This window comes from Doryrhamphus excisus, chromosome 6 (assembly GCF_030265055.1).
Source record: "Doryrhamphus excisus isolate RoL2022-K1 chromosome 6, RoL_Dexc_1.0, whole genome shotgun sequence".
Classification (NCBI taxonomy): domain Eukaryota; kingdom Metazoa; phylum Chordata; class Actinopteri; order Syngnathiformes; family Syngnathidae; genus Doryrhamphus; species Doryrhamphus excisus.
This window is the reverse complement of record NC_080471.1, coordinates 7,291,549-7,314,332: the sequence shown is the minus strand read 5'-3', so window position 1 is coordinate 7,314,332 and position 22,784 is coordinate 7,291,549. Positions and strand designations below refer to the sequence as shown.

At 40.4% G+C, this 22,784-nt stretch overlaps 1 protein-coding gene across 3 annotated transcripts in view; it reads right to left on the bottom strand.

Annotated features, from left to right (window-relative positions):
* Positions 1–22,784, bottom strand: part of kcnq1.2 (potassium voltage-gated channel, KQT-like subfamily, member 1.2) — a 184,421-nt gene that overhangs the window by 70,065 nt on the left and 91,572 nt on the right. For all 3 annotated transcript variants that reach the window (XM_058076398.1, XM_058076401.1, XM_058076400.1), the window contains one exon: positions 591–666. In XM_058076398.1, the coding sequence (XP_057932381.1) occupies positions 591–666 (76 nt within the window). The remainder of the gene's footprint in view (positions 1–590; positions 667–22,784) is intronic.

The following is a 22,784-nucleotide window of genomic DNA, read 5'->3' as shown; positions in this document are numbered from 1 at the left end:
TCCAAATTGTCCATAGGTATGAATGTGAGTGTGAATGGTTGTTTGTCTATATGTGCCCTGTGATTGGCTGGCCACCAGTCCAGGGTGTACCCCGCCTCTCGAAGACAGCTGGAATAGGCTCAAGCAGCCCCACGACCCTCGTGAGGAAAAAGCGGTAGAAAATGAACAAACGAACAACGTAGACAACGTGTCACGAAAGAGTTATGAGGCTGAAGAAGACGACTTTAGTGGTTTCAGTTCCCAGGAGGAAGAAGACGACAGTGAATTACTTTTCTGGTAGGCTACTGTTTAACTAGTCATATTACACTCACTGTTGAGCACAGTTTAACTAGCTATGGAAAACTGCCTGGGACCAATTTACAGTAATAAACAAAGGATTACAGTAAAGAAAAAGCCGTTCCAAAGACTTGACTCGAAATCAGGCAACAATGGCGAGTCTCAGGGGTCTTTTGAGTTAAAGCTGTCATTTTGGAAGAACAGGAACTACTTCAACATCACACATAACTAGCAGCTATTCACAAAACAAGTGCCACAAGGCATGCTTGGAAGCCAGAAGCACTCAAAGTGATGTTTTGTAATTTTTACCTTACCTGAAACTTCTTGCGGGCCACAAAGTACTGCATTCGACGCAGGACTTTCACCGCTGACCTCTGGGCGTGAGACAACCTGCGACAGCACACAGCACACAACAGACAAGAGACACTTTTAGTCCAACACACAACCCATAATCAGGACAAAGTGCGTGTATTGGGGTGCAATGTAGCCGTGCTCCAACTGAGGGTGGTGTGGAAAAAAAAAAGCATGTTCATTTTGGCATGTTGCGTACACACTCCCATAAATTATTATCACTGTACACGTGCACGAGAGGGAATATAGCCGTGTATCACTGATACGGCGGTCCCAACCTTCCATACTTGCAAAAACATGGGCAACATTTGGGGATCTATATCGCTTCAGTATAGATTTTGAGAGCATGCAGACATGATGTTGCACTTTTATTGCAGGAGGAACATTTGCTGCGTGTGAGCTGCATCAGGCTACGAATGACTTGTGACAGATAATGAGGTTTGCGCATTTGGAAGTGAGCCCTGAAAGAAGTTCGGGATGGTTCAAAACGCTCGGTTTCAGAAGACGTGGCAAAACTGTCTCTTTGTGATGTCACAGAGGGGCAGGCTTCCTTATATGGGTGTGGATGTAAGCCAGATAAGCTCTCTGCCCTCAACCGAGCTCAGCTTCTCTGTTTGCGTTGCTACCAATGGTTGGTAAGGGAAAGGCACATTTGTTTACAATTCCTAAAGACGCCACCATCAGACACAAGTGGTTGGAGTTCCTGATTCCCTACCAGCAAAAGAAATGCATTTTAATCTGTCAGCGGCATTTCACACTGGACCGTGTCGTGAACCTGAGCCAGTATGCAGCTGGACTAGCCAACAAACTTGCTAAAGTCCGACGCCTTTCCAACATTACTTGGTCATGTGGACGAGTCAGAAGAGCAAGCAGTAAATAACAATTTATCAGTGTCCTAACTGTGTTTATTTTGTGTAAGTCATGGACCAAAAGCGCTTGTCTGTGTAGCATTATAGAGTGCGCATACAGGGGGGGCGGGGTTGCTAATAGCCGTTTCCCACCACAATCAGTGGCTCTACCTGAGGTTTTTAACCACTGGTAGTCCGGCAAAAAACACTAGACGTTAAAGATGCTGTAGAAAACCCTTCTTGACACACATCTTTACACCTTTTTTCTCCTCTTTCTTGAGAAACTGTCCAGTCTCTACTTCCGGATCGGATTTGGGTTCCAACACATATAGCTGTATGTTAGAAGTGGACATTTTAAAAAGATAAATGAGCATAATAGGTGCCACTATTGCTAGTGCTAGACAGACAGTGTTGCAGTTTTCCTCTGAGAGTAAGTATTTCTGGCTACCTTATGTTGTATATTTGTCATATGAGCTGGAAACCTCATATTTCAGGATTGAACAAAGCAAAATTTGTTCTCAATCAGAAATCATTCCACACTCTTTATTGCTCTCTGGTTCTACCATATCTTACTTATTGTGTGGAAATATGGGCTAATAACTATAAAAGCAATCTTTACTCGCTAAATGTACTGTAAAAAAGGTCAGTAAGGATAATTCATAATGCCGCCTACAGAGAACATACTAACTCCTTATTTCTAAAATCACAAACACTTAAACTTGCTGATATAGTTCATCTTCAAACAGCTAAAATAATGCATAAGGCTAAAAATAAGCAATTAGCTAAAAATGTCATCCAATACTTCTCTACAAGAGAGGAGAAATATGATCTCAGGGAAGAAGTACATTTGAAACACTTCTATGCTAGGACTACGTTATGCTAGCCATAGCATTTCAGTATGTGGAATCAAACTATGGAATGGATTGAGTAAGGAAATCAAACAATGCACAACGATGAGCCAATTCAAGAAACAATACAAGCAGTTGATGTTTGCTAAATACAAGGATGAAGAGTCTTGAACCAGTCATGATGTGCTATATATATCACTATATTGACACTTACTATGGTACCCATTATGGCATTGGATGCTCATATCACCGAGTACTTCGGTACGAGGTGTATTAAAAAAAACAACAAAAAAAACCTTAAACTGTATTATGGAAAGCAGGAAGTGAACAAATGTAAAAGTACCAGATGGAGGGGTAGGATTTAATAAGCTTTGCTTCTTCCTACTCCTTTTGGACATGTGGAACTGGGAACTGATTATGGGATGCACTCAATTGTAATCTGATGCATGTTCAAATGAAATAAAACCATTACCATTACCATAAGTGGTTGCTGCCCCACCTATTACTTTCCATATAAAAACACAAACAGTGTTAAAGAACTGGCCTTCGGTCAAGCCGAATCACAAGTGTCCATGTACTATCTTGACACGCACATTTAAATTTTAAATATGGCCTCTCCCAAAAGGCTATGTAGCCTTGCGCAAAGAGAACGAGAGGAAAAACAGGCCCGCTTTGCACTAAAATACTCCCAAAAAGCATGTCCCCTGGTCTCATAGCAGCACATCTGTGTCAACACAAAGGAGAAAAAAACCCACTGGTATGGAGCTAAATGCTGAAGCAGAAACCGCTAGATGCAAACAACACACACACTCACACACAAGTCATCCTCCCATACTGTCGTGAGTGTACAGCATGCACTTGTGTTTGTTTTCTCTCTGAGGCGCATGTCCTTCTAAGCCCAGAGTGTGTGACAGCTGCATGTTTGCATGATTTGTGTGTGGAGTGCAAATAGAAGCCGGGACGGAACATTTGTTGACTGTGTGGCTCACGCTCACCCAAGTGATGGGAACACAGGCGACGACACAGCTGGACGACGCATGCACACAAAGTGCAACAAATCAAAGCTCATTACTTGTCAGCATAGTCTTCCCATGCACAATCACGCTCCGTGTACATTTTTGGCCGGAATGTCGAGTATGCTGTGCATTTTTGCAACAGAAAAGGAAAAAATAGATACGTGATTTTGGCCCCGTGTTTCTGCGGCTTCTATTTCACCTCAAGTACACTCTCAGGGGAACAGGTGACCTTTCAGCCATCTGCTGGTATCGCTGTTAAGCCACTCCGTGTTTATGCAGCATATCTGCTAAGAGGGCGGCTTAACACCAAGTGTGTGTGATGTCATCACATTTTATTTCATTATTTTACGGTAAACATCCCCATGTCATATAGGAAACACAGACCTATGCCAATTTGTGCACCCACATTGGAACCTTTTCAGTTTGATTTAAAAGTACTGGTATTATATTACATAGATGGGCGTATTTACACAATGTAACAAGTATTACAGTAATGGCATTGTCAATACATTTGATAAACTTTACTGTAAATCATCATCTTCACTTACTTGCCATTAATTCAGCTAATCACCCAGAGAAACACATTATATTAAATATATATTGCATGGGAGTCCGATACAATATACACCAGGGGTCTCAAACTCAATTTACTTGGGGGCCACTGGAGCTCGGCTCTGGGTGAGACTGGGCCGCATCAGGTTTTCAAAAAAAACCCCCAAAAAACACATTTATTAAAAACAAAAAAATAAAAAAACTTCGCTTTGGTTCCAATTTTCTACAATAAAGGCTCTGATAAAACATTCCACTGTTCTCAAATATCTTACTTTTTATATTTCTACACAAAATAAGATGAAAAATAAATAAACAAATCAAGAAATCAGTAATAAATAAATATTATAATAATAATAATAAAATGGCAAATAATGAAAACTTAAGAAACCACATATAGTTGGTGGGTAGACAAATTATTTTTTTCAGATTAAAATGAACAAAGCATTATTAGAGCCCTGTAGACATGACAAAACACGACTATAGTCACATTTATACTCTTTTTATTTACAACATATTGCGCAACTGCAGGGTCTTGAGACACATGCTAACTCGCAAACTAGAGAGCTAGCGACCTAAACGGTAGCCTTCAAGTTATTTCCTTTAAACTTAAATAGCCAAAAACTTACCACTTCCACACGGATAGGGAGGATAACTATTAACAGTTATTTAACCTTTAACATGAACATTAATCAAACGTAATAATTTTTTCTGGGTACATGATACCATACAGCATCCATATCAAACTTGCACGGGCCACACTAACATTAAACTTTCATATCAAGGCGGGGGCCTCAAACTAGTGTGCTGCGGGCCACATTTGGCCCACGTGTTTGAGACCCCTGATATACACTTTAAGTCTTGTCCAATATTCTGTTTTTACAAAATAAAACAAAAATAAACAAATAAATTGTAAATAATAATAATAATAAAAAAATAGTTTTTCTTTTTTAATTAAAAAAAATTGTATCGCCTTCTTCTTTCTCTTTGGGCTTTTCCCTTCAGGGGTCGCCACAGCAAATAAATCACCTCCATCCAACTGCATCTGTCTCTCTCACACCAACTACCCTCATGTCCTCCTTCACTACATCCATAAACCTCCTCCCTATTTGGTCTTCCTTTACGCCTCCTACCTGGCAGCTCTAAACGCAGCATCTTTCTATAATAATAATAATATATTCACTATCTCTCCTCTGGACATGTCCCAACCATCTCAGTCTGGCCTCTCTGACTTTATCTCCAAGGCCTCTAACATGTAATGTCCCTCTGATGTACTCGTTCCTGATCCTATCCATCCTGGTCACTCCCAATGAGAACCTCAGCATCCTCATCTCTGCTACCTCCAGTTCTGCTTCCTGTCTTTTCCTCAGTGGCACCGTCTCTTGACCAAACAACATGGCTGGTCTCCCCACAGTTTTGTATACCTTTCCTTTCATTTTAGCTGAAACTCTTCTATAACACATCACGCCTGACACTTTTCTCCACTCGTTCCATCCTGCCTGCACACGCTTCTTCACCTCCTTTTCACAATCTCCATTGATCTGAACTGTTGCACCCATGGGCTTAAAATTCTCCACCTTCTGTATCTCTTCTCCCTGTAACCTCACTCTTCCACTTGGGTCCCTCTCATTCACACACATATACTCCGTCTTGCTGCGGCTGATTTTCATTCCTCTCCTGGAAAAGAGAGGAATGTTTTTAGAAATTATTGACACCTTACTGCTCTTTTAGCAGTAGAATTTTAGAAGTAGAATTTTGCAATGGCAATAATGTTGTTTGTCTGTTTTGCTGCAGATTGACAAACTCAAGTCCCCATATTAGAGTCAGCTGTTGGGTCTTGGGTGAAGTGTTCGTGGTGAGAAGAGTTTGATATGCCTTTTAGAACATCATTTTGTCTTCACAAGATAAAAATCCTTCTTTGTTTCTACTTTCAGCAGTGAATGGTGCGTGAAGTGTTCCAGTGATCTGGTGAATGTGGTTCACCAACTGGCTATGGAGGATAGAAAATGAGCCTCAAATACTAACTACCGCATACTTTTCCATAAAGTATGATGTTGGACCTAATTAAATTAAAGAAATGCACAGTTTGTAAGAGTTTATTTTAATTGAACTATCAAATGTATATGCCTTTCAATAGGTCATTAAAACGTTGTCCATTTACTACAAAACTTAAAGGGATAGTTGGGATTCTTTTTTATGATGCCAATTTATTACTCTTTTGAACACATGTTTTTAGGAACCAAACTCTTTACTTAAGTGGCCCTGGCAACTAACCACAACAACGTTCCTCATCACTGTAATCCGATCAGAACTCGGCTCACGAGACGACGTGGTGGGCTAAGTTAATAAGTTAAGTTAATAACTTCCTGTAAAAAAATATTAACTATCACTTTATCTATGTGTACTGATTCTAGTTAAATGGTAATACCCCCACGACCCTAATGAGTATAAGTGGCATAGAAAATGGATGGATATATGGTAATGATAATGGTTTTATTTCATTTGAACATGCATCAGATTCCAATTGAGTGCATCCCATAATCAGTTCCCAGTTCCACATGTCCAAAAGGAGTAGGAAGAAGCAAAGCTTATTAAATCCTACCCCTCCATCTGGTACTTTTACAATCACTAACTGTTACATTTGTTCCCTTCCTGCTTTCCATAATACAGTTTAAGGTTGTTGTTTTTTTGTTTTTTTTAATAATGTACATCGTACCAAAGTAGGAGGTGATATGAGCATCCAATGCCATAATGGGTACCATAGTAAGTGTCAATATAGTGATATATATAGCACATCATGACTGGTTCAAGACTCTTGAATTGGCTCATCGTTGTGCATTTTAAAGCATCCTAGTGATTTTTTTAAAAATATGTACGTATTTACTTTCCCTCTGTGAGAGATGTATATTTTTTACATAGGTTATAGAAGTGTATAGCATATTACATTACATTATTACTAGAATGGAAATGGTAAGTAAGGTTTTTCATTTTGAATTTCTATAGTGGAATTCCATCTATACAACTATTCTCAAAATCTTACAATAACACTATTTGAGTTCACTCCAGGGATAAATAAGCAGCGGTCGCTGCCCAATGGTATTTTATTTCAGAGCTGCTTGTGTGTCTTCTAGTAATGGTTCAGTAAAACCCTTGATGTACTGACTGTTGCACATAACACATAAGCATAAGTTCCCCCTATCCCCAATATTATGTAAAGGAAAATAAAAATACAAACTTCCAAGACACACAGACTGGCATTTATCTTCTACCAAGGTAGCTGAACCCTTTCCTAGCAATTTTTATTTCTGGTTCTATGGTTATCATCACATTTCTCCTTTTTGACATCACCGGTTTTAGTTCTGTAACATTGTCTACAAGCAAAAGGCATCCAGAACAAAAGTAGTGAACATTTTTCTTAGTTTAGGTCACTCATGTCAGAAAAACAGTTTATCAGAATGTGTGCCTACAAGCAACAAGTTCTATATGGAAGTCTGAATCAGAATTTCTTGACAGATAAAGAAGTGCAACTTAAATATTAAAAAAATAAATATATTATTTTTTGGTGACACAACGGTCGAGTGGTTAGCGCGCAGACCTCACAGTTTGGAGACCAGGGTTCAAATCCACCCTCGGCCATCTCTGTGTGGAGTTTGCATGTTCTCCTCGTGCATGCGTGGGTTCTTTCCCTTTTCTGTGCATTATAATGCAAGGAAACAAGTTAATATGAGCTGGCTAACAATGCACGTCATTGGGATGCACTCTTTAGACTACGAAGCCCTCAAAAAATTAACTAAACGTTTTATCGATTTAAATACATGCTGTGATCATAGCATGTATTACTTACAGTATCTTGTCATATTTTCATGATTTAAAACATTCGAAAATGTGTTTTAAGACAATAAAATTATATAAGAATATAAGACAACCCTAAATATAAAGACAAAACCTCTTTTTCAGGGCACAAGAAATATGACAAAAAAATTTGTGTTTGAAATATTACTCAAATAACAACTGGTGATAGATTGCAATAAAAATGTTTTTGTAAAAAAAAAATACACTACAGGGGCTGCACGGTGGTTGAGTGGTTAGCGCGCAGACCTCACAGCTTGGACACCAGGGTTCAATTCCACCCTCGACCATCTCTGTGTGGAGTTTGCATGTTCTCCCCGTGCACGCGTGGGTTTTCTCCAGGTACTCCGGTTTCCTCCCACATTCCAAAAACATGCTAGGTTAATTGGCTACTCCAAATTGTCCATAGGTATGAATGTGAGTGTGAATGGTTGTTTGTCTATATGTGCCCTGTGATTGGCTGGCCACCAGTCCAGGGTGTACCCCGCCTCTCGCGCAAAGACAGCTGGGATAGGCTCCAGCACCCCCACGACCCTCGTGAGGAAAAGCGGTAGAAAATGAATGAATATTATTTTTTATCCAATATTATTATTATTATATATCCCTCACATAAATTTGGAGGATATACACACTTCCAGTCAAAAGTTAGGAGACACTTTTTGTAGTGTACAGAAAGACTCAATTGAGCTAAATATGCTTAACAGTAATTGGATTACATTTTCTCCCATGTAATCGTATTTAACAAACGCCAATGAAAACATAACCTCCAGAACAAAAGCATAAAAAAACATATTTTTTTCAAAAAGGAGCCACTTGTTTCTGAGCAGGAATTTGTGACGCAACAGCGCTCAGTGCTGTTACACTCCACTTAAGCGGCCCTCCAACAGTAAATGAATGACTCAATTCTTGTGTCCAAGCCTATGCTTTTGTATGTTGGCAGGGGGGCAGGGGGCAGGGGGGCTAATCCATGTTGCTCTCCAGCTACGTCCCAGCCAAGGCAGACACACCCACACACACACACACACACACACACACACACACACACACACCCTCCCACTGCCCAAACAAGAGTCTTTGTGGAGTCAACAAGTCGCTCTGAGGTCTTAATTAGGAGACGGGACAACAAAAGGACTTAAGAGACATGGGACCATAAAACATGAACATCAAAGTGCGCCGGCCCCGCTGCCTTTTTTCCTGCCTCGTCTACATAGGAGGAAATACACACAAACAATAGCATAACATGAAAAGCACGAGGCCCTACTTTTAGGGAAAATTGCCTCCCGCCCGCCTCCTTTGCTGATGAGGATGTGTGCTCTAATTGGGAGAGAAAAAATATAGGAAGAGGAAAATGTTTACTTGCCTTCCTCCTTCTGTTTCCTCCATTTGATGCACTCACATGTTCACTGCATTAAGTGAAACTAAGGGTAGTCAGTGTCAGTGGCGTCATTAGGTCTATTATAAGGCCCTAAATAATTTCATATTTTGTATTGATTTTTTTATTGATTTTCTTCTTTTTTTTTTTTTAAAAATATCTGACAAATTTCATATAATAGGGCAAAAGCAGGCTAATGAGCGAGCCAATAAGCAGTCTAATACTAGCCTACTAGTACTGACAGTAGTTGTAGTAATAATCAGAAGAAGAATAATGATGATAGTAATTAATAATATAATAATGATTATTATATAATTATCCACTGTCACTGTCCACCGGACAGAATGGTTGCAGAGCTTGAGTAGCGGTTTTGCAGTGTGGATTGTGTGTACTTGTGGTTACTTAATGGTGGCCTAAAACAATCAGTAGTATTGAAGGTATTTGCTCAATTTTGCTAGCTAAAGATAAAAGCTAAAACAAACACGTAGTCTCACAAATACAGACAAAAGATACTTATACACGCACCCACACAAAAAAGGACTAACGTGACAACTGACAGTTAAGGTGGAAACATCGAGTACGCATATGACAGCTTGCTTTGCAAGGAAAAGCAGAATGTTCCAGATGCCTTGATGCCTCAGCGAACAAACACCATGAAAGTGGTTCAAGGAAGGGCAGTGACGAAAGCTGATTGGTCCAGGACTCCAGCCTCTTACACAATCTTGAGTGTATAAAAGGCCGGGCAGGGAAAGCAAGGGTGCTTTTTTTGCAGCTGCGCTGTAATAAGACCCGCTTACTTGTAGGCGTACAGGGACTGCAGATAAGCCCAGACGTCTGTATTAGGTATTGTTGTCAGGAATAAACAATCTAGTTCTCATTCTATAATTTGGTTCTTTAAAATTCCCTTATCCTCTATTTGACTAGATTTTTTATTTGATTTTTTTGAATGTTTACTACATTCATTCATATCCTGTACATCTCAAGGGGGCTAAGCCCAAGCCCCCCCCAGAACCTATTGACGCCCCTGGTGAGTGTACAGCTTGTATAGCAGTGTAGATCTACAACACCCAGCCATGAAACCTGTACACGGACTACTCTAAAGTATCTTTCTGTAGTATTGTCTCTTAAAAAGATATAACACAAGAGGTGTCCAAGCTGTATGATTATTATTGTTAATATAGAGATGAAGGTTAGACAAACACTGACTTCAATACACTTCCTTGTGCTGCTGGACGAGCTGTGGATGAAAGTGCGCTTCCTTCACTGCCGAGCTGCAAGTTGCGATGAGTCAAGAGGCGGTCTTAAAACCCCCCCAAGCCGCACCCCCACTCCTATCATCTCGGAGATCTCGCCGTTGTTAACCCTTCTTCTCTAAAAGTCACAGCCCCTTTGGCAGGACATCATTAAGTATCCTGCAACCTTGAAGTCTTCCACGTCAACGTACTGGTAGTGAGGAGGGAGATAAGCTTTACAGCTTTGCTCATCAAAGAGATGCGCTCTCCTTCTGCCCCCCCCCCCCCAAAAAAAAAAAAAAACAGACATCTCTTTATCACATCTTTGTGGGGGGATAAAGATGTTTGATCTAAAAAGTCCCAGAGGTCGGCGTGATATGAATTATAAAGAGTGGCCGGTAGTCGTGCTATGATGTTGTATTAACCAAAAATGGCTTCCCAACCATCTTGACAAAGCAGCAATAAGGGAACACCCACTCAATTGCTGATGAAAACTGATTTTGGTAGTGGTAATGGTAATGGTTTTATTTCATTTGAACATGCATCAGATTACAATTGAGTGCATCCCATAATCAGTTCCCAGTTCCACATGTCCAAAAGGAGTAGGAAGAAGCAAAGCTTATTAAATCCTACCCCTCCATCTGGTACTTTTACAATCAGTAACTGTTACATTTGTTCACTTCCTGCTTTCCAAATATAAGACGGTGGAGATATGAAATAACACCCATATCTTCACCTTTACACTCCTATCACCCATTATACAATATAGTACACATAATATGAGAAAATTAGGCATATAATAAATGTGGTGGCTATTTTCTCAATGTATCATTACTGTCTTTTTTACACACGTCGTTACATTTTGGCATTTTAAGTATGGATATTTTTACTCTAATAATAGGTTGTATTCAACATTGTTTTTGTTTTTATTGATGGTAATGGTAATGGTTTTATTTCATTTGAACATGCATCAGATTACAATTGAGTGCATCAGTTATTATTTCCCATTATTTTATTTTATTTTATTTTATTTTATTTTATTTTATTTTATTTGTTCAAGACTCTTCATCCTTGTATTTAGCAAACATCAACTGCTTGTATTGTTTCTTGAATTGGCATTATGAATTATCCTTTTATTCCTTTTGCTTTGTCTGCCCCATCAACGTAAAAATATTATTAATTAGATTAAACTCCCGTCTTTCATCAGAAATAAAACTTTAGTAATCAGCAGTAGAACGTAGGTACATTTCAGGAAAGTATCAGTTCTCAACCAAAAAAAGGAGAAAAGAGCTTTTTTTTTGCTTTTGTGACAGCTCAAATATCTCAAAATACCAAAATAAGTATTTATTTACCAAAACACACCATGAACTATTCACAGTTTTCCCATTTGGAACTGAATTATGTGCATGCACGCTTCACTCCTCCACTCTCTCACTTCCCCTTCCTGTCTTGTGTGATGCTTCCAGTCACATGATCTCGGCCGAGGTCTTATCAAATGCACTTCAAATTGCTCTGAAATGAAACAACGCTACGCCAAAAAAAGATTTGTATCTGTAACATTGTTGCACCCTTTCCTTTGATGCCTGAGGTTCATTGGAACTACAAAGCAGATCCAAAGCAGCAGCTGCTGAAACTTGGCCTGTGATGCAACTGTTGTTTGATATCCAAGATCAATGCGCGCTGATCAAGACACGCTGGGGCCCTCAGCTCTTTACCAAGCAGATGACAGCCAGACAAGAGTCCGTGTTTGATCCACTGTCACTCACACTAAGCCACATCCTTGAAACCGCAGAGGGGGCGTATCGTGATTGGGTCGTTAACGCGCTTGACTGACGTGCGCACACACCTCAAACGTGTCATTACGTCGCCTCTTCTTAAAGAATCCCGCCAATGAAAATAAACTGACATGTTGTCGCCTTCAGACATTTTTAATTAGCGTTCCTTCTTGCCACGCTGACAGGTCATTGCCGAGATCTAACAACTGAACTCTCCTTGACAGAACCCCGAACGCTAGTCCGGTCTGCAATATTAGAGAGACCATGGGGAAAATAGCTTGTTTAAAGAGTATTTTAAAGCGTAAATGCAGAGCAGAATTGTTTGAATCCTTCCATGAGGATCGTCACACTCTGGGGTGGGGTTGTGGGGCAGTAATTTCGGAGTCTGGGAAGGAGAAGTGACCAGACTGAGTCAGTGTCCCGGGGTTAATGTTCCAGGCCTTGGGCACATAGCCGCAAGAGAAGGATGTAGTTGGTCTTCAAAGTGACTCTAATTAGAGACTTGGACGGACTCAGGGGCTTAATGACTCTTTGGCGCTGACACTCGGAGGAAATGTTTGGCCTGAGGTGTGGCATTCTTCATTTGGAGCACGCATGTCGGTCACGCTAGTCCCGAACCAAACTATTATAGACAGAAAAATTAGAATGGAACATTTTCAGTTCATAAACGGACAAAAGGAATGAATTCTTGCAAATCTAGCAGCCTTGAAATGGTAGAAGTGCTTTGCCCGTATTTGGACACGATGCTTTTAAAAGTGGACTGTATGAAACCGAGAGTCAAAAATCTGACCACACCCAAAAACACGGAACAATGCGGCCTCTGTACGCCGGAACAGTACCAGACCTCACACCTGTGCTGCACTTTGCACTGCACCACTTGTAAAATACAAGAACCCTTTGTCAGACCAGTACAGTACTGAAAGGGGAACTGCACTTTTTGGGGAATTTTGTCCATCATTCACGATCCTTATTTGAAACATGAACACATATTTCTTTCCCTTTTCTGTGCATTATAATGCAAGGAAACAAGTTAATATGAGCTGGCTAACAATGCACATCATTGGGATGCAACTCTTTAGACTACGAAGCCCTCAAAAAATTAACTAAATGTTTTATCGATTTACATACATGCTGTGATCATAACATGTATTAAGACAAAAAAATTATATAAGAATATAAGACAACCCTAAATATAAGACAAAACCTCCTTTTCAGGGCACAAAAAATATGACGAAATAATTGTGTTTGAAATATTACTTAAATAATAACTGGTGATAGATTGCAATAAAAATGTTTTTGTCAAAAAAAAAAAACATTACAAGGGCTGCACACGGTTGAGTGGTTAGCGCGCAGACCTCACAACTAGGAGACCAGGGTTCAATTCCACCCTCGGCCATCTCTGTGTGGAGTTTGCATGTTCTCCCCGTGCATGCGTGGGTTTTCTCCGGGTACTCCGGTTTCCTCCCACATTCCAAAAACATGCTAGGTTAATTGGCGACTCCAAATTGTCCATAGGTATGAATGTGAGTGTGAATGGTTGTTTGTCTATATGTGCCCTGTGATTGGCTGGCCACCAGTCCAGGGTGTACCCCGCCTCTCGCCCCGAAGACAGCTGGGATAGGCTCCAGCACCCCCTGCGACCCTTGTGAGGAAAAGCGGTAGAAAATGAATGAATTAATGAAAAAACATCACAGTGGCCAAATGTAAGACGACCCTAAGATACAGCTTTTTTTTAAGAGAAACAAATGTGTTTTTGATATCAGTGACATAACAAGCTTGTGCTAGATTGTAATTAAATAAAAATCCTGTAAGAAATTGTGACAAAATAAAAGTATTCACCTGGAATTTACATGATCCTGAATATAAGACAACACCTATTTTTAAGATGTGTTTTGGGGAAAATATGATTTAAAACAACAACAACAAAAAAATATAAGAATATAAGACAACCCTAAATAGCAATACCTAAATATTGTGAAAAAATTAACATGTTACCGTGACCAAATGTAAGACGCCCCTGAAAATACAGCTTTTTTGTGTTTTTAATATCAGTGACATAACAAGCTTGTGCTAGATTATAATTAAATCAAAATCCTGTAAGAAACTGTGCCAACATTAGAGTTTTCACCTGAATATTACACAATCCTGAATATAAGACAACAGCTACTTTTATATCAGACAACCCTAACTATAATATGGCACATATAAGACGACCACAAAAAATATGTTTTTACTTTGTAACCATTCCAAAGAACAAGCATTTAATGTCATGTTTATGATTCACAGTCTCTGCAATGTTTTAGGTGACAAAGTTCAAGTTTTGGCTCTATGGCTATCATCACTTGAGGTCACAGCGAGGTTACACGCCAACGTCCAACCACTGGATTTCACAGGTTCCTTTCATCATCAAGAAGTAAAGTACCCCTTAGTTTCCCGAGCAATTATCATTCTTCTGATGTGTGGGTCTGCACTATATAGCACTATAGAATCACCAGAACCAGAACCACAGACTAAACCCAGTCCAAGACACCAGAAACATGAAGGCCCTAGCGCAAACATACGTATAAACGTTGATTGGACGTCCCGTACATACATACACATTCCTCTAAAATTCTTGGGGTTTGAATGATTGTGTTACAACGAAGAGGAGGAGGGTTCTCCACAGCCGAGGGAGGAATTGTTGTGGCGAAGAAGAAGGATTTATAATTCATGGCCTAATAGGATTTGTTGCTGTTTAGCAGGATTAGGCATGTTAGAGAAAGAATCTATTTATTGCTGCCAGTGGAGGATAGTGGTGGTGGTGGTGGGGGGGTCCACACGCATGGATAAGATTTTTTTTTTTTCGTAGTAGCTAGGGGTTCTGGCGTGCACCCCACCCAAGTCATTTTCTAGGATAACACTTGGCACTAAGGCCTCTTGTCCAAGCAGAGCCGCCATTTTTGGATTAAATTGGCTGTTTCTCTTTCATAGTGTGCCGATAATCCGAGCACATGAGGCTGACGCTTGGTCATGCCAAAGCACGCACACACACGTGGGGACAACACCCCATTGCGCTCGGGGGATCAAGGGTCTGCCGGTGGTGCTGGTCACAGAGTAACCCGTGTTCAGCCCTGCTTAACCCCGACCCCCCGGCCCCGGCCCCAAGAGGAAAAGACAAGAGAAGACATGGACCCTGACCTGCTGGATTTCTTGAGTCTTTTCCAGGTTTACATCAAGAAATGGCCAGGATTCATCTTCCATTCACGTGTGACTTCAGTGAAAAAGGGAGGGGGGCAATTACTCTTTAATTAGGCTTTTTGGCAACAACGGTCAGCCTCTTTTTGTTCATGCTTTCTGCTGGGGGAGCAACACAGCTGCTAATTACTGCTTGTCACGTCAAAGGGGGAAAAAAAACAAAACATGGAAAACATGACAAGAAGCTGCATCATGAGCAACTCAGGGTTTAGTATCTTTGAGGATCGAACCCACAACCTTCAGGGTGAGAAACCATCACTCAACTACCTGATGCGAGTGTTCCCAGGAGGCTATTGGACCGTACTCCATCTGCCATCTATTCCCAAATGTTCTCGATGGGATTTAAATCTAAGGAACATGCGGGATGGTCCAGACCATTACATTCTTGGTCATTTCAAAGCAGCTAGCCTGACATTTTGATCATGAATTAATGACTAAAAGACTGAATGTTGCTTCTTACGTCACATCCATTTAGTGGCAGTGAGAAAATAGCAGCACTGATAAGGGACATGGGTGAGGGGTTAAGCCAAACACAATTCTGCAACTCCCTTTTGATTACCCGTAGGAAATTAGTGGGAACCGCTTGGCTAATGAACAACTCCCTTATTATTGTGCTTTGCTTGAGTTTGTTTTGGGATTATTTGCACAGTGGTGAAAGATAAAAAGAAAAAAAGCTTGTGAGGAACACAAAAACAACACTTAATCACTCAAACATTAATTTTATGTGTTAGCAGGGTTGTCCAAACTGCAGCTTGGAGGCCATTTATAAAATAAAATTTAAAAAAAACATGCAACAAAACTGCGAAGATGTATTTATAAATTATAATATATTTCAACCAGGCCGCTCGCTTGTCTTTTACATTTTTTGATATCCAGAGAGGCACAACAGGGTGATGATGTAACTCTACAATGCAAGAGATCATGTTTGGTTTTACGCCGACAAAATGGCCCCAAGGTGGCAGAAGAGCATTTTATAAGAGCAAGGCTATCTTTCCAATTGAAGCACATACTGCACAGCAACCAGGAAGTGAAACGTCATCTCGCCATGTGATGAGAAGGAGGTTACACAATAAAGGGAAATTTTAATGCACACACACAAGTACGATGCATGCACACATAGTTCTGTTGCAAATATGAACATTTTAAATAGTTTTAAAAAATGAGTTATTTTCATGTGAAACAACCATATTTGTGTTGTTTATGTTGTGGCATTTGTGTCAAAATTAAAGTTATGCTTGAAATGTACTTTTTTAATTTTTAAATTTTGATTAATTAATCAAGTTAATTAGTTACCTTTATTGTACTGCTGATTACTAAAGAATGGAAAAAGGTAGAAACAATTTTTTTTTTCTGATATATACAGTATATGTATATGCATGAAGAATATACATTAAAAAACATTTGAATCACACTCTAAACTGTGTTATTATGAGCAATGATGGTTGCATTTAAAGACATTAAAGAGGACCTATATTTTGGCCCTTTGTAATGAGTTGTGGACTCCTATAGAGCAGCTACACACAGTAACCCGCACAAAACTTTCTAGATCTTCCAGAATCTGCACCTATTCCAGCTATATTTCTTTGGTTTTAGTGCTCCCTGTGAAACCGGTCTGTTTTAATTTATTCCATGCACTCCACTGTGGTTGGTCACACTCTCAAGTAATAGGGAGGACTTTCCGTGTTGTGCTGCTTGCTGTCCAACCCAACTGCGTTATTTTTGACAGACATATGGCAGAGTTCCACGACAAAAAACACTGATATCAGAAACATATTGATGATAATTGACAATAAAACATTTGGAGAAATATGCTATCATCTGATGAGACAAAATTTTAAATTTTGCAAGAAAAAAACGAATGCCACATTTCAGAAAAAGAACATCACACCAAAAGTAAAATATGGTGGTGGTAGTGTGATGACAATTAAAACTGCATTTTGTAGTATGTATGACTTCAGACTGTCCAAATGTTGTATTACGGTGACAATTGTAGGCCCGCAGATAAATTTCGCTAAGCTAATTCTGCTGACTAAACAACCAGTATGTCATGGGAAACACAAGCTGGCACACAAGCTCAAATGTGTACATTGAAAAAGAAACAGGGAGAAAGAAAAGAAAGAGCGAGAGAAAGGGCAGGGGGAGAAAGAGAGCAAACAAAAGAAAAAAGTCAGTTGCACACAAGGAGTTAGACGACTCATAAAAAAACAGAAAAGTGAGAGTGGGAGGAGTAGAAAGAAGGAAGAAAGCATGCAAAATGTAAGAAAAAGACAAAGAAATGAGGAGGAGGAGGAGGTGGAGGAGTGTCACGGCAAAGGGGAGGGGGGAGGGGGGCATCTCCTTCTCTGCAGACGCGTGCACAGACTTAATCAACGACGCCGGCCGGGCCAACATTTCCACATTACTGCCTGGATGCAAGCCTGACAGCTCCGACAGAGCAAAGGGAAGACAAGTGAGAGGGGAAGAGAGGAAGCCCGCCTACACAAAACCACCACAAATCTTCTTCTCAACCATCCTCCTCCTCTTGTATAACTTTTACCAATCCAAAAAACAGCTTGTGGCTGCGCAATTACTCCGTAGAGAAGTAACGAGCACACAAAAGAAAACATGACGATTGTGTTGTAGTGAACTAAATCAAACAACGGCCCGTCTCTGTGATGCGTATGTTGGGTATCAAACAGTTAAAAACTATTCGGTGTGTGTTGACTCATCAGCATCGATAGGTGGCACCTGACTTGTACTTGTGTCTTTTTCAGCACGTTTAACGATGTAACCGTCAAACACATGAATCACTTTGCACACACGGTACGCCCGACACACGCCCAGAAGTTGACCTCTTTCACTTTCACATTGCACTCCCTCTAACCCTCGCTTCACTTCGTTCACTCTCATCTTCTTTCTCTTTTCATTACCATATTTCATAGGCAATATTATATAATACAGTAATGTTCTCCTTCAGGGTTTATAGCCCAAAAATCACACAATTTAGTGCAATCCTTTCAGGGACTGACAAGGACAATTTGAGCAAGATCAAATCAAACTTTATTTGTATAGCACTTTTCCTGCAAATACATGCAACACAAAGTGCTTTACACCAGAGGTCACCAACCTTTTTGAGGCCGAGGGCTACTTTGTGAGCACGGATAGTATGAAGGGCTACATGACCTGTTTGCGGTGAACTTCCAAAATGACAAAACTGCACGGATCACTTTTTAGTAATGAGAACAAAAGGAATAGTAGTACAGTAAACCTCGGATATATCGGATTCAATTGTTCCCACTGGTTTTGTCCGATATAAGCGAAATCCGTTATATGCATATACCGGAAAATGTCCATTTTACGCATATATCGGATTTATATCCGGTATATGCGTAAATCGGATTTTATCCGTTATAAAAAGGCACTTCCTTGACTATGTTTCCAATGTACCTGGACGCGCAGGCAACGCTGCAAATGACGTCGTATAGCGGCCTGTCACGATTCGGCGAATCGGAGCGCCACGATGCGGCCATCCGATATATGCGAGGGAAATTTAATGGAAATGCATTGGAACGGGACTGGAGATTTTGTCCGAAATGGGCGAAATCCGTTATAAAAAATCCGATATATGCAATGAATTTTTATTGGAAATGCATTACAGAAAAAATGGTTCTTTTTTATCTGTCCGTTGTGAGCGAATTTCCGATATATCCGAGGTTTACTGTAGTAACACTATGTGAAGCGACTGCTCACATATCAATGTTCATTATTTTACACAACAATGGTAACAAAAACATATTTTTTAACAAGAAACATTTATTTATGTGCTCACATATTTGAAAGTCAGAAGGAACACCTTTCTGTGATTTTTTCACCTGCCTAGTGAAAAAAGTCCTTAGTTTGTCCAAAGCTGCCTTTAACAAACGGGCCTTTTCCGTCCTTAATGCGCTGCCGGGTGGGTAGCTCGCATTGAAGCTTTCGTGACAACTTTTGAAGTGTCTCTCAACATTGTGCCGCTTTGGTATTGCAACAGTCGTAACTCAAATAAGACACATACATTTTTATTCAAAATGCGTAAAGAAAAATTCTACCTCCCAATCACTGTGGAAAATGTAAGTCCTTTTTCGCTTTTCTGCCATGTTTTGGGGGGCTAAACTGCACGAGTAAGCTAACTCCTCATCACCGCTGCACTATATCAGAAAAAATGTGCGCACACATGAACTTTGACTTGAGGTAAGAGTTCGTTATAAAATATTTTTGTTTTAATTTTTAATGTTATAAGACGATTAAAAAAATACATTAATTAACATTTAAAGCACAAAATAACAATGATAATTTGTGACCAGTGCTATTTTTAGAAGATGCCTCGCGGGCGAGTTAAGTGTTCCACGTGGGCGCATGGGCGCAGCATTGGTGACCCCTGCTTTACAGAATTGAAAACAATTACCACAATTAAAAGGAAAAACAATTACTAAGAAAGCCCCTCCCTCCCACCCTACATACTAGACACACATAATCACACACAATCACACACAGTAGGGAGACATGGCATGGCACTGAGGATCAAGGAAACCGTCCACACTGGGAGGAGCCGCAGGCTGTGCCATCGGGGGACCAGCACCCGGGCCCCCCGACTCAGACAGACGGGCGGACCCCCACATTAAAGGGAGGAACCCCCAGCCGGCCGGGTCGAAGGGACCCAAGGATGGCACCCCCTCAGCAGACCCGACACAGCCCCCAGTGTGGAGGACCCCCCCTGACAAAACACTGGAGTTAAAAGCTAAAGACTAAAAGCATAAAATAGGACTAAAAGATAAAAACATAAGAAAAGTTTAAAAATATGAGTTAAAATCCTGATTAAAAAGGTGTGTCTTTAATCTTTTTTTAAAAATATCAACAGTCTCCGCAGTCCAGAGGCTCTCCGGCAGGCTGTTCCACAGGTGGGGGCCATAGTGGCTAAATGCTGCCTCACCGTGGGTTTTAGTTCTGGGTTTTGGTATTGTTAAAAGGCCAGTGCCGGAGGACCGCAGGGTCCACGGGGGTTGATATGGTAAAAGCAGATCAGATAAATAAGAAGGTGCCATTAAGGCCGTTAAGACATTTAAAAACTAGTAAGAGAATTTTAAAATCGATCCTGAAGCGGACGGGGAGCCAATGTAGCGACTGGTAAGATTGGTTGAAAGACATGACTATGGACATATGCAGGTTCATTATTTTGGTATATTTGGGTTAAATGGAGCTAAATCCTCCTAAGGAATTCATGCAATGGCTGTACAGTGTTGACGTTTTGCTGTGGTGTACTACTATTCATATACAGTAGCCACATAGTACTTGGCTGTAAGACTGCGATATGGATTTACACAGTCAGACGGCAAACGGCACGATTATTTACAAGTCATCACTGCGTTGAGAATGTCTGTTTGACGAGCTGGGTACAAGAGGAAACGTGCTTCCTGTCTTTTTCACTCAGAACCTCGCAAGTTGTCATCGGGCATCGTAAAACGCTCCTTACATTAAAGTGGTGAAGATATGCTCCTCCAGCCCGAGTGGCGGACGCAACCACACGTGCATGCTAAACCAGTGTTTTTCAACCTTTTTTGAGCCACGGCACGTTTTTTTACATTGTAAAAATCTTGTGGCACACCACTAACCAAAAATGTTCCAAAATGTCACCACGACCTCACACGTGCATCAATAAGTCTATGGGAGGAACAAGGTAGGTGTTGCCACACGGACCAATATTACATTGCTCTGCCAGTCTTTACACCACAGACACTCCACAGTAGCCACGTTTTTACATCACCACTTTTTCTCTTTCCAAATGACCTTTCGGGAAACAATGGTATCCATAGAAAGGAATATTCCAATCTCTTGTCTACATGCGCCGTGAAAATCAACCAGAATAGTCAATAGGGCATGCCCAGTAAAACGTAAACATCAACATCACGTGATACCGGCTTCCCCGAGTTTTTCTTTCACTTGTTGGAATAACTCCGTATTGCCAGTTATTCGTCTGTCCAGTCTTGAAATTTAGTTTGAATCAAAAACAAACTTTGCTTAGTCCAGTGCCGATTGCTGGCCTCCATTTTTAAAAGTGAAGAACGTCTGGATCTGCGTGTTACGTCATATCTGAGCATGCGCTGAAAGAACGCACCCGGGATCAATTTAAACAGGAAAAGATCAAATTCAATCTTGTTAATATTTTATAATTAAACTCAGGACATGTTTTATATAGATATATATTTTCTTTTTTAATAAAACTGCACTTGTGAATGGCGTATAGAAGGGTTTAGATTCTGTTTCACAGATGGCGCTAATGCAAACGAAAGCTGCTTGCCAACCGCCAATAAACAACAGAAGAAGAAAAACACCACAAAGAAGAAGCAGACACCCTGACAACTTTCCGTTTGAGCAGGTACAAGATACCTCAATCTGATTGGTTAAAAGAATATTCCATCCCTGTTCAATTCTTTCCGTTTGAGCAAATAAACCAAAGTGAATTGGAATATTTGGGTCCATGTATACTATTGACATAATGGCTATTGACATAATATTTGCAAATGATGATTAATAAATGTTAATTATAAAAAGTGATATTGGATAATTCCTCACGGCACACCTGACGGTTTCTCAAGGTACACTAGTGTGCCGCGGCACAGTGGTTGAAAATCACTGTGCTAAACTAAGCTAACGCTGCTAACCACTGTCATACCATAAAAGATGTCATTTTAGCACAACAAAGGCCAGCTTGTGTCGCTTTAATCTGCCTCTAAATGATGCACAGGTGCTTTGCTTATCAGGTGCAGAAGTGTAGTTATGTGTGTGTGGATTGCTTGGCCTTTCCATCCATATGTGTGTGTATGTGTGTGTGTGTGTGTGTTTATGCACAAGGCCTCTCCCTCAGTGGACTGCCATGACCCGTTCTGAGTGAAGGCTAATTAAGTGAAAGGCAGATGACAATGAACAAGGGTCCCACGTAGGCCAAGACATCACTCAGGCCTGCTGTAATGAACACTCTACAACTCCCACAATCCCCCACTACAGGTGTGCAGATGACTCATACCACATGCACACACACACACAAACTTACACTCGTCATTCTGAAGGCCCTGAGCAGATTATATTCATATGGCAGCACACTGAAATCTGATTGGGCAAAAAATAAACACTATGAAATGAATGTGATAGACCGTTGCGAATATATTAATACAATCTAATGGAACAAAGACTACAATTTAAGTTTGAAATGTAGGTGCTTCTGGTAATGGTTGGGCCAGCAGAGAAGGCCTTCCCGGTCTTAACTGCACACCACTAGTACCTAATGATGTGTCCATGTAATTTCTCTTCAACTTCACTTTAAAGGTGATGCTTTTATGGCTGCCAGCCATTTGGAGTCTGCTGAAAGATGAAAAGTGACCCCCTTTTTTTACAAGGCAAACTCTAATTTGACCTTTACCC